Raw genomic sequence first — 13,258 nt, 5'->3', positions numbered from 1 at the left:
AAGTGAATAAACGTTTACTCGGGGTAGGCAGAGTTTCAAGTTGGATGGCTATGCTATTATAAACTTTGGTATTCAGACTTTGTGTACTTTTAAAAATCTGACGTGGTGAAGGTAAAGAAGCCGTTTATAGAGACTTTTCAGTGACCACCTCACACTTCTCTTCAATCTTAAATTTGTAAACAACATTCTGATTTTAAGTATGAACAGAGCTAGCACTTTCTAAATGACCGCTGTTTAGTCATTTGTAAACTAGTTGCCATCACATTGTTAATTTAACATTACCTAATTTGACATTTGTATTTGTGGCTTGTTTGTCTGAATGTATTTTTTTAATCAAAGAAAAAGGACTTGCAAATGTATTTGTATTAACTTTGATACTTTCCTATTACTTGTGATGGACAACCTTGAGCCCCAAATTAATTATTTATGGATATTATTGGATTTGAGGTCTTGAAGTAATTTTCATAGAAATATAGAAACAGAAACATTTGTCTCTTACTGTAATAAATGGATAGTACTCTTTTTTTTCCTTTTTTTTAATTCTTGAGATGAGTCTTGCTCTGTCACCCAGGCTGGAGTGCAGTGGTGCGATCTCGAATCACTGCAACCTCTGCCTCCCAGGTTCAAGAGCTTCTCCTGCCTCAGCCTCCCAAGTAGCTGGGATTACAGGCGAGTGCCACCATACCCGGCTAATATTTGTATTTTTAGTAAAGATGGAGTTTCACCACGTTGGCCAGGCTGGTCTCGAACTCCTGACCTCGTGATCCGCCCGCCTTGGCCTCCCAAAGTGCTGGGATTATAGGCTTGAGCCACCATGATAAATACCACCTTTATCACACTAAATATGTGACATATTTTCAGAACTTTGTTTTCAATTTCAGAGTGTTATCTTTCCAAGCATTCTTTATAATGATTTGTAAAAGCTATGAAAATAAGATTTTAAAATCATAATCTTAAGTTTTCCTTATATACTTTGGGTATTTATTTGATAAGATTAAATGTGTGCCAATTATAAATGTTTTCTAGTTGACTTGAGATTGTATTATTTTTTGTATGCATAAGCGTATTAACATAGTCTTATGTTATTTCAGTAGCATATTTTCAGCCAAGATGATCAGGGGGCATCATTGCTAGAGTGGTGCCGAAGTACTACTGAAACCCCAAATTGGATTCTGAAGCGAAGTTCCATAAATAAATCTTGCTAACTTAGTTAATCTTACTCCTAGTTTTGATTAGAAAGAAAGATGTAATTCTTCATAAGGACTTTGTAACAGAACTCAAATTCTGATATCCTGCTAGACCTTTAAGTGCATGGCAAAGGTTTTCTCAATTTAGCTGATGAAAGCAGGTAATAAGAATGACAATATTAATGCTTTTGCAAGTACTGAATACTAACCAAAAAGTGTGTTTGTTCTTCAGTGTTGATCCCTCAGTTGTTAACATATCAGATGAAATGGCCAAAACTGCACAGTGGAAGGCACTTTCCATGAATACTGAGAATGCCAAAGTAACCAGATCTAATATGAGGTAGTTATAAATATTTATGTGTTTTCTAACTGTAGCCAATTTTCATTTACTTATGATAGCTTCATTCCTTTCTTCCTTTCATCCATCATTTTAATGTATACTTGGAATAAGGTATAAATAATGATTATGTTTTTGTCTTTTATATAGTTACCTATTTTAAAAAAGAATTTGAGTCAGGTGCAGTGGCTCACACCTGTAATCCCAGCACTTTGGGAGACTGAAGTGGGCAGACCGTCTGAGGTCAGGATCATCTGAGGTCACTTGCAGTGATCCGAGATCGTGCCATTGCACTCCAACCTGGAGGACAAGAGTGAAACTCTGTCTCAAAAATAGTAATAATAATAATTCGAGCTATTTTATAATAAAAATAAATTTCATATAGCAGTATGGAGTGAACATAAAACGATCAGAAACCATATAAAGATAACTATTAGGGATTAACTACTATAATTGAATACTATTTCAATCATACTTTCTTATGATCAAAGAAAAGAGAAATACAAGTTGTTTCCCTTCTTGTGTTTTGGTCTAGTATGCCATTTGTTCTGGTGAGGTAAACATGTTGCTTGGAGATATTTGGAAGAAATCGAATCCATTGATGTAAAGACCATTCAGTTTTACAGTGGACCATGTGTTGAAAGTATTATGTAACCTCTTTCTTACATTTCTTGTTATATAACCTGTTTTCTTTCTTTTGTTCTCACTTCAAGAACTAAGCCCTCAGGGATTCTGTTTGGTGATCATCAGTACTTTAATCCCTTAAGCCTCTGGAGAAATGAGTTACTGTCTTGTAGGGTACTCAGTCATTCATACTCAGCAAATACTTCTTTTTATGTACAGTTTGTGCAAGATGCTATGTTGGGTGTCTATATATTCTGCTTGGGCATCAGATGAAAACTTTTCTAGGCATTCAGTCACGTAGCTGTTTTGGTTCACTTGCTGTCTTAGCTCTGTCTTCTGACAATAAGTGATTAGCTTTTTGTCACTGTTTCACTACCCTCTTTTAGAACCTTTTTCCTACTTACTCTCTATCATATGTTTTTCTCTTCTGTCATCTGAGTTCTAATTTCTCAGCTGGCTGTTTCCTTTCTTCTGTCTTTAACTTAAAAAGTTTTAAAGTTAAACTCTTTGTAATTTTGGATCATTCAGTACAGCCAGAATTTTTCTAAATATTCTTTTTACTATTAGTAATTGTTCACACAGAGTCAGCACCCCTGGCCCTGTTAGCATAATTATCATAAAAAATAAAGGCCTTACAATAATAACTAATACCTTTTATGCTTTTACCTTTTGTTTGGGTTGCCTTGCACTTCAAAATCACATAGGAAGAAACAGAATGTCTTGGCTATGTTGTTTAACAGGAAAATGCTTGGGGATGGGGGTCTTTTCTTCAGTTTGTCTGGAGAAGACAGCAAACCATAGTGTGTTTTTACACTTTCTGAAAACCTTTTCCAGAACCCATATATTCATATGTTACAATTAATCAATTAAATCCATATACATGGAGTCACTGTGTGATACTAACTTGAAAATATAGAGTAGGTCGGCCAGGTGCCGTGGCTTAGGCCTGTAATCCCAACACGTTGGGAGGCCAAGGTGGGCGGATGATTTGAGGTCAGGAGTTCGAGACCAGCCTTACCAACATGGAGAAACCCTGTCTCTACTAAAACTACAAAAATTAGCTGGGCATGGTGGCACATGCCTGTAATCCCAGCTACTTGGGAGGCTGAGGCAGGAGAATCACTTGAACCTGGGGGGCGGAGGTTGCAGTGAGCTGTGATTGTGCCATTGCATTCCATCCTGGGCAACAAGAGCAAAACTCTGTCTCTCAAAAAAACATATATATATATTTCAAATATTTGTTCTACATATATAGAATACATATTCATAAATAAAATTCATAAATATAAACCAATATGTATATAGAATATATAATAGATATATTGGTTTTGTATTTATGAATCAGATTTGGAGTGAGAAGTTTTATAAATTAATAACCTTGGAAATTATTTGATACCTGTCTATTAACAAAGATTCATATATGAATAGATTTTTCAGTAAAATAAAAGTCTCATGCTATAACTGTTCATATATGAAATAAAAGTAATCCAACAGATTCTGACCATATACTGCCCTATTTTAAGGACCCCCTCTTTAGTTGTAAGAAGAACATGAATTTAAATTGCAAACAGAATTTTAATATTTGTAATTTTAAAACAGAATTTTAATATTAGCCTTTCCACTTTATTGATTTAGAAAAGGTAAAATTATATTAGCAAGTCATAAGTTTGTAGTGTTAATACTAATCTCAGAAGGTTTAATATACTCATTCTTAGCCATGTTTAGGATTGAATATTTATGTTTAAAAATTATTTATTTTCATTCTTTGTTTTAAATAGTCCTGATAAACCTGTGAGTGTGAAAATAAGTTTTGAAGATGAACCAAGAAAGAAATATGTGGATGCTGAAACTTCATTATAGAACTGATCCAAGAGGCATTATACATATAGATATATACATATGTAATGTGTGCGTATCCCGTCACTATATATAAGAATATTGTATGTCATGCTGTTTGTGTGTGACTACTGAGTTTTTAAAAGTAGTGTCTGGAGTTTGTAATGAGCACTGTGGAGACTATGTGTATAATGAAATGCTCTCTTTGAAGTGAGGTACATGGTTCTTAACTATTCAAATATTTATTCTGTTAGAAAAAAAAATTTCTGTTTTGCAATAGAAGGATGTGGAGAAATGCTTTCAGTCTGCTTTTCTTAAATCTCTTTGTTCATCAATGGCAATTCATAAAAACCTTAAGTGATACTTTGTTTATGTTTATAATTTTTATGTGTTTCTCGAAATTTTCACATATGATTTCACTGTTGTTAGTGCTGTGTGGAAGAATAGGGAGTCTATACCAGTGCTATGGGAAAAGTGGAAACATTTCAGGGCTTCTCTGTCTGTGTTTCATTTCTGTAGATGTCCATCATGTTTCACTAACTGGCGTTTTCTTAGCCATAGAGATGAATGTAGAACAATGGAAACTTTAATAATGATAGTTTTTAACTTTTATGTTTAAATTTTTTTAAATCTCAAATCCTTCATATCTAGGTATCCATTGTGACAGACAAGTAAAATTGCAGGTGATTTGATAATTAAGCACCCATACCATTTATAACTTCATGAATTTAAAAAGTTATACAATGCCAGTTTGCAATAGTTAGATTTTGATGCCTTTGTAGAATTTTTTTTTTCTGAATCCTTATACTCTTTTAAATCCTATAATTCCCACTCTGCCTTGTCTCTGCCTTGTCTCTCTTTTTCTTAAAATGGTTTAGTTTCCATCAGGTTCAAGTTATTGACTATTCTCTTATAAGTAGTAGGCATAAATAATCAGGAGTCAGAATTCTCTCAGATGAGTCTGTGATCAGTATTACTTTATTAAGAATTACCTTTCATTTTCTCTTTATGTTGTTCTTTTGTAGATTACATTTAATAGCTTGTTACCTGTGATTTTATTTTAAAATATTTATTTTGATATGATGCTTAAATATTATATAAACATTTGGAAAAGTAACAAATAGAGTAAATTGTTAATGTAAATAGTTGGTGCTTACTTGCATTTATGTTTATTATCTTAAAGCAATTGATAGATTTTACATCTTTGATATAAAGCACTGCCATATTTATATTTTAAAAGGAAATCAGACATTTTATATGTAGCTCAGATTAATGGCATTTTTATTTTGTGTATTTGTTAGTTTTGCTTTTCTGAGCTTTTAAAGTCTAACAAATCTTGTTAGTCATCTTTTATATACTTTTAGTTCCACGTGAAATAAATGTTGTTAAGCCTGTAGGACTGGATGAATGGGGTTGTGAAACTGATTTGACAAGAGAATAATTTACAAAAATCAAATGAGTATTGAGAAGCCACAGAAATATCAAAAATGGTGACATGACTATTAGGATGAAAATTTTAATGAAATTCCAGTGCTCCCTTTAACCATATAATTAAATTATAAAAGTATACATAATTAATCTAATAAAGGATCATGAGGAATGCCAAAAGCTGAAATTTTAGCAAGTCTGGTGTTTTAAATTCATTATAAACTATTTATTAACTAAGGTAATGTCCTCCTCTAAGACCATATTGTAAGAGTCTAGTTAAAATGATGGATTCAACTTCTGCCTTGGATGAAAGGTTGGAAATGTAGCTGCTTTTCTTTAGAAAATATATAGCTGTCATCATTTGGTACTGCCTAAAAAGAGTTAGACTCTATTGGCAATTGATAGAGTATTACCCACGGTGCTTATTATTGTTTATGAGCTTCCATTGTAATGATTCCTTTTCGTTTGTAGCAGCATAATTATTTCCAAAGACCCCAGTATTTGCTGCTATTTTTAAAACTCCCCTGATGTACCTGAACAAGAGGATTTCCTCACATCATTTCCTTGTGTCTGGACATCGGGGGTAACAACTGTACTTACTTTACAGGAAGAAATTTTAAAACTGAAAACTACCTGGGATCATAGTGTTTCTGTGATTTTATTTAATTATGTGTAGTAAGTATCCAGTGCCAGAAAAACCGTCACTTGCAAAATACTTTGCACTCAAAATGTTTTCACAATGCTTCTAATTTTACTGGTTTCTGCTTTCTTTTGACTACTTGACTGACAAAATGATCTGACTACTCCATTTAAGAGCAAAGGTAACTCATGTTTAAGTAATTAACTGCTCGTTTTAAGTGATTATATTTCTTCCACTGTTTTTGAAAAATAATCATAGATAGCATTCATTGAGACAGTGACAGATATAATTTACTACATATATTGATTTTTAAATAAAGTTGCCTTAAATAAGTGTATATAAGCAGTAGTAGTTGCTATGTACTGATTTACCTCAAGGTGCAAAATAATGAAACCTGTACATATTCCATTTACAAAATAAATTCAGCCCTGCACTTTTCTTTAGATGCCTTGATTTCCAGAATGGAGCTTAGTGCTACTGAATACCCTGGCCACAGAGCCACCTCAGGATATTCTTTTCTCCACCCTAGTTTTATTTATTTATAGATACCTGTTTACGAAGTCTGTAGTAAATCCTGATGCTGACCATCTGAAATGTACTTTTTTCTGAATGCTGTTTCAATCTAAAATAGCAGCTTTTGAGAAAACAATGACGTAAATTCCTTATGATAAAAGGATGATTCTATATATTCTTTAATGATATTAAATATGCTGAAGCGAAGCACACAGTCTTTCTAAAGTGTGTGTGTGTTTGTGTGAATGTGAATGATTCTGATCTTATATCTGTAAAACGTTGTTTTACAAAGCTGTGGCATACCATTGTTCATATTGCCAAGTCTTCTGTAAAGATGTCTGGGACAAAATATTTTATGTGCTAATGCATGTATTTGTAAACCAGATTTGTTTACCACTCAAAATTAACTTGTTTTCTTCATCCAAAAAAGTTTATTTCTTCCACATACTTAAATTTTCTGTGTGGGTATAATAGCTTTCTAATTTTTTTCTTTCACAAAGGCAGGTTCAAAATTCTGTTGAAAGAAAAATGCTTTCTGAAACTGAGGTATAACACCAGAGTTTGCTGTTTAAAGAATTATATGATGTACATCAGTTCTATAAATGTGCTCAGCAGTTTAACGTGTGAATCCTGTTTTAAAGTGCTCAGATTTCAACTGTGTAAGCCATTGATATAACATTGTAATTAAAAATGTTTATATGAAATAACTTAATGTTTTAAATTTATTTAGGTAGATCGCATCATTTTTATCATATGCACTGCAAATATGTGAAATGTCTTTTGGTTTATTCCAACAATTATTTATTTTAGAAAGTAAATTTGAAGACTTTAAGGACGTTCAAAGTTTATTAAAATAGTGTTCAAATTGCAAAATTTGGCCATCTTAATATAAATTGGTTTCTAACTTTTCAAAAAGTAACATTAAGTGTCAATTTTAGGAAAACATAGTTGGAAATGTAATCATCCAAAGATCATTTTAAAAATGAAATTTAATTAGCACATATTGACTTCAACATTTGACTTAGAGTAATTGTTAAACCCCAGTTTTTTTGTTTGTTTGTTTGTTTTTTTAAATCAGATTTTGCACACTGATTAGTTTTGTGTTGTGGCTTTTTTTTGTTGCTTTATTATTCAAGGTTTTTTTTTTTTTCCCTATGGGGTAGATTGTCTTCCAATGTTTACTATGTTTAAATAAATAAAAAATTGAATTTTATTGTTCGTTTATATAAAATTTGATACCTTGATGTAATTTCACAGTACAGTTCCAATTTTTATGGCTTTTATAATTACAATGATATTTTCTTCTATAATAAAATCCAAAGTAAACATTTAAATTGTAGAACTGGTATTTTTTCATTTATATGAAGTATAAGCCTCTACCAGGTCTATATTGTGAATGATCCTGCCTTTCAAATTTGTTTCATAATTGTTAGATGAAAACTATTTTTTCGGAGATGTTACTGAAGTTGATTGAGCAATAAAAATCTACTTAATTAGTTGTTGGCTATTGTCTTTACTTTGTATTCTGGTTATTAGGAGAACCACATGTCTGTCTCAGCTTGAGATGGGATAGGAGAGGAAGGTAAATGAGTGATGTCTGTTTCTGGCCTCCTAATATTCCTAGGCTTAGGTAGGGGAGAGAAAACAGGAAACGTTGCGAAAAAAATAAAAGTGTTTGTTTCACAACAGCGTTTGCTGGTTAAGAAATAATTGAAATTAAAGCTCTGTAAGAAAAGGCTGATTCATTTATTCCCCCTTGATTTTAGAAATCTTGCTGTGTGATGTGTAATGATTTTCATGATAATACCGAACTCTCCAGGGCTTTTCTTTTCTTTTCTTTTCTTTCTCTCTTTTTCTTTTCTTTTCTTTCTTTTCTTTTCTTTTCTTTTCTTTTCTTTTCTNCTACTCAGAAGGCTGAGGCAGAAGAATCGCTTGAACCCAGGAGGTGGATGTTGCAGTGAGCTGAGATCGTGCCACTGCACTCTAGCCTGGGTGACAGAGCAAGTCTCTGTCTCAAAAAAATAGAAAGAAATGGAATTGCCAGAGAACCCAAAACAAGACTGCGCTGTGTCCTAGCATGTATGTGGCATATTTCTCATGGTACACTAGTGCCAGCTCAGCTCAAATGCTGCTCAGCCGTGTCTTCTGGAAAGTTTTGCCCAGGGAATGGAAGGCTGTGGTCCTAACAAAGAGGAACCCAGCTGTCTGTTTCTTTCTTTTCTTTTCTTTCCATTTTTCTTTTCTTTTCTTTCTTTTCTTTTCCTTTCTTTTCTTTTCTTTTTTTTTTTTCTTTTCTTTTCTTTTCTTTTCTTTTTCTTTGAGATGGGGTCTGGCTCTGTCGCCCAGGCTGGAGTGCAGTGGCCCAATCTCAGCTCACTGCAAGCTCTGGCTCGGGTTCACGCCATTCTCCTCCCTCAGCCTCCCGAGTAGCTTGGGACTACAGGCGTCCGCCACCACACCTGGCTAATTTTTTGTATTTTTTTAGTAGAGACAGGGTTTCACTATGTTAACCAGGATGGTCTCTTGATCTCCTGACCTCATGATCTGCCCGCCTTGGCCTCCCAAAGTGCTGGGATTACAGGCATGAACCACTGTGCGGCCTCTTTCTTTGTTTTTAGTGACTATAACTTTATTATGAATTATTTTCCTTAATAGAAAATTACAGGTCTTGGTTTGTTTCTCATTTGGCATGTGTGGAACACTTTCCTTTTGTGTTTTCTGCACTGAAAAACTTCTGATAACCTCACCATGTGTTTGATACCCTTTGGAATAAGATGGGGATAGACACTTATGTTTTTGGAAATTTCATTTGAAAATTTAGTTTACATTTATTTTAGGGGAAATTATTTTTTGTCAATTTATAATTTCTAGCTACAGACCTTTGAGATTCTGTAGGAGGAGAGAGGAAAAGAGTAACTCTCTTTGATCTGGCCAATAAAGGCATATCTGATCTCTTAAGTATCATTTCTTTTCATGGTGGACCCACACATTCCTATCTCTATGCTTTTAATGAAAACATTTCTGTTGTTTAGTAGACCTTCCTTTCTGCTTCTCTGCTTTTCTTTCAAAGCCCAATTTAAGTTCTGCCTTTACTTCAAATTGTATTCAGTCCTCTGCTTTCAGTCTACAAGATCATTCTCATTCCTCCACTTAGATTGTGTGTGTGTGTGTGTGTGTGTGGTGGGTGTGTGTGTAAATAGCCTTTTCTTATCCCATTGGGCTGAAGTCTTTTTATAAATTTTGAAAAGTGATTTTATCTTCTTGATGAGCTGATCCTGAATATCGACTTACATGCAGATTTGTTCCTTTTATGCTGGAGTTAAGACATGCTGTTTTACTTTTGAACTGTGTAATTTATGTTATGCATTTCGTTTTGAAAAGGCCTTAGAAAAGATGTTTTCCTAGTTTTGAGCCTTGCTATATAAGCTATAAGCTTGGGGCAAGATCTCTTGTGGGATTTTATTTTTTATCATGTTACAGAGGGACCCTTAACATTTGAGATGATAGTGTATGTGTCTTTTAGAGGCAGTGTCATTCTTGCTTCTTAATCTCTGCAGCTTTCAGGGAAGTTCGGGAATATTCTGGGATGGCTAAAACATTAAGACTTTAATTTCACTGAGTAGTGGAAAGATGGGAAGCACAATTGGTATTCTGGTGAACATGAGAAGTTCAGTGGAGTCACGTCTCACTGCTTAATATTTATTTTTTGAGATAGAGCCTGGCTCTGTCTCTGGCTGGAGTGCAGTGGTGCGATCTTGGCTCACTGCACCTCCGCTTCCTGGGTTCAAGTAATTCTCATGCCTCAGCCTCCTGAGTAATAGGCACTAGCATGCGCCACCATACCCGCGTGATTTTTCTGTTAGCAGAGATGGTTTGGCCATGATGACCAGGCTGGTCTCAAACGCCTCACCTCAAGTGATCCTCCTGCCTCGGCCTCCCAAAGTGCTGGGATTACAGACATGAGCCACCAAGCCAGGCTGACTGCTTAATATGTAGAATGTGTGTATAGAATACTTTTTGTACTCAGCATCGGTCTTCCTGCCCCTGTCACCTTGTTTTGTTTTATTGGTAACATTAATCTTGATGGTTTTAATGTCCATCAGTGATAGACTGGATTAAGAAAATGTGGCACATATATACCATGGAATACTATGCAACCATAAAAAAGGATGAGTTCATGTCCTTTGTAGGGACATGGATGAAGCTGGAAACCATCATTCTCAGCAAACTATTGCAAGGACAAAAATCAAACACCACATGTTCTCACTCATAGGTGGGAATCGAACAATGAGTACACTAGGACACAGGAAAGGGAACATCACACACCAGGGCCTGTCGTGGGGTGGGAGGAGGGGGGAGGGATAGCATAAGGAGATACACCTAATGTAAATGACGAGTTAATGGGTGCAGCACACCAACATGGCACATGTATACATATGTAACCTGCACGTTGTGCATATGTACCCTAGAACTTACATATTAAAAAATCTTGATGGTTTTATGTTCTCTGAAGTTTAATTAGTTCTGCTATACTCACTGGAGTTTGGCTTTCATCTCGCCTTTCTACATTCCCAAAATAGCACTGGTCTGTTTATTAAGCATTTTAAAAAATGCTTTCAATTACGGAAGCTTAAGTATTGTTACCCAATGGGCCTACTTACTATCCAAACCCGAAAAAGTTAGGGTTCACTGTATTCATTTAAAATCCAGTTTGGGAAGATGTAATCACCAGTGTTGACACACTCATGAGCGTTTAGTGATATTAAGATGAGGTTGAATAGGGCCCAGTACTCAAAGAAATCGTCAAAGGAGCATCATCGTGATTAAGACCAGACTCAAGTAGGTTTTATCGTGACTCCCATCACTTCCTAGCTCTGCCATACTGGACTACTTAGGAAACTTCTTGTGCCTCCGTTTTATAAGTGAAATAAGGAAAGAATTTGAAATCGTGCCCAGCACAAAATTGAACACTCAATAAATTGACATTTTTCATGTATTTAAAGTTACAGAGTGTCAGGTATATTTTAAAGCGTTATCTACTGCAGTTCAGAAATTTTAAAGACGCTTCAGACTTTCACAAAAGGTGGAGTGACTTGCCCAAGGCCACAAAACGAACTGGCAATAGTTGTACCATACAGGTTTCTTGAATCCCAGGTCACTCTTATTTTTGTGAAAAATGTGGTGCTATGGCACCATATTCTCATTGCCTGTGGCTTGAGTAACTGAAGACGTTTTCACGCCATATGAAAGATATTTAGCATGCTGCATTGATTCCTTATCAGATTAAATCTTTGCTTTTAAAGAGAAATGATTTTTAGCCCATAGCGGTTCTTGAAAGTAAACACTCCAAGATGAAGTTGCCCTTGCCCAACAAAGGTTAGACACCTTAAATCCAGAAAAATCTTCAACGTTTAGGAGACCTGTTCACAGGTAGCTCTAGGTTCCAGTGAAGTGGCTGCAGCACAGCCTTCGGCATCACTTGCCTCCTCTTCTGCTTGCAAGCTTGGTGGTGGACCTAGCGCGTCTCTGGTTGCTACGGCGATTCACTGGCAGGCGTCATCCGTCGCTATGGCGCTCTGCACTGCGCAGCATGGCTGCTCCCGATTGGCTCAGGGGCCCCAGGAGTCGGAGGAAGAATTGTCGGCATTGGCCTGGCCAGCGCCGGTTGGTGGCCTGGAGGAGGATTTGATTGGAAAACCAACGGTGCCGCTGGCCGCCGCGTACTCGAGTTTGAGGGGACCGCGAGTAGGCTAGGGGGAGGACGGGACGGGCTAAGACTGGACGGGACCCCTGGTCTGCAGCAGCAGGTGACAGCAGCAGGGACAATGAGAAGGAGATTGGCCTGAAGGAGGGACCGTCCCTCCGGCGCGGTGAGTAGGCGGGAGCCGCTGCTCGGCTGTGCCGGCGCGCAGCTCGAGTCAGGGTCTCCGGGGAGACGTCCTCAGGTCCCTGTGGAGCGGCCCCGAAGCCTCGGGAGCCAGCTTCACTAGACAAGAGGCAGGGGTAGAGAATACGGCTGTGGTGGGTAAGTGAGTCACTACGTGAGGCGGTCTTTTCGAAGCAGGTGGGTTTGTGTTGGACGGATGGATGGTGGCAAAGCGCCGTCAACGATGCTTCTTGGCGCTTCCATTTTGATAACGGAATTATTCTGGTTAAATGGAGCCTGAATGTGTCTCTTCCAATCTGCTCCAACGCCTCTGGAGGTTCATTCTTCATCTCTATGAGCGTCGCTTTTCTGCCTTCTCCTTACAGGATGCTGCTTTGACTTTGCCCCTTTGCTTTTCTCCTCCACTTCGGTGAGCCCTTCCACTTCCTCGCCTTAGGCACCATGTGTCTGATGATGGTTAGAAAGCCTCCACCTGGAACCTAGCCTGCTCCACTAAGCGTCAGACGCCAAAATCCAGCTGCCAAGTTAATGCCACACATGTGCAACCCTGAACGCCATCTTCCCCACGCCTGCTACTGCTCTTGGATTCCACTATCCATTCAGTTTCAAAAACTATACTCTAGACAACATCCATGACACTTACTGCTGCTTCCTCTGCATCTCTATCAATTATCAAGACTATCCCTTCTTAATAGATGTTGAATCAATTCCCACATTACCATCTCTGTTCTTACTGTCTCAATTTCCACCATCCCTTGGTTAAATTCAACATCCATCTGGCTTCTTTGATTCTAGTCTGGCCCTAT

At 36.6% G+C, this 13,258-nt stretch overlaps 1 protein-coding gene and 1 long non-coding RNA gene across 5 annotated transcripts in view; one reads left to right on the top strand and one right to left on the bottom strand.

Annotated features, from left to right (window-relative positions):
- The window catches only part of SLC4A7 (solute carrier family 4 member 7), a 110,668-nt gene extending 102,607 nt beyond the window's left edge, over nt 1–8,061 (top strand). For all 4 annotated transcript variants that reach the window (XM_017865841.1, XM_017865836.1, XM_017865848.1 and 1 more), the window contains 2 exons: nt 1,420–1,527; nt 3,927–8,061. In XM_017865841.1, the coding sequence (XP_017721330.1) occupies nt 1,420–1,527; nt 3,927–4,008 (190 nt within the window). In that variant the 3' untranslated portion in view covers nt 4,009–8,061. The remainder of the gene's footprint in view (nt 1–1,419; nt 1,528–3,926) is intronic.
- LOC108524788 (uncharacterized) overlaps nt 1–12,089 on the bottom strand; it is a 92,405-nt gene extending 80,316 nt beyond the window's left edge. The window contains exons 1-2 of the long non-coding RNA XR_001884128.1: nt 11,951–12,089; nt 2,815–2,926 (exon numbers count right to left, since the gene is read on the bottom strand). This is a non-coding gene — a long non-coding RNA (uncharacterized LOC108524788). The remainder of the gene's footprint in view (nt 1–2,814; nt 2,927–11,950) is intronic.
- Between the last annotated feature and the right edge of the window lie 1,169 nt (nt 12,090–13,258).

This window comes from Rhinopithecus bieti, unplaced genomic scaffold (assembly GCF_001698545.2).
Source record: "Rhinopithecus bieti isolate Rb0 unplaced genomic scaffold, ASM169854v2 scaffold_2432, whole genome shotgun sequence".
Classification (NCBI taxonomy): Eukaryota; Metazoa; Chordata; class Mammalia; order Primates; family Cercopithecidae; genus Rhinopithecus; species Rhinopithecus bieti.
The sequence above is the reverse complement of the archived record's forward strand: the minus strand, read 5'-3'. Positions and strand labels throughout refer to the sequence as shown.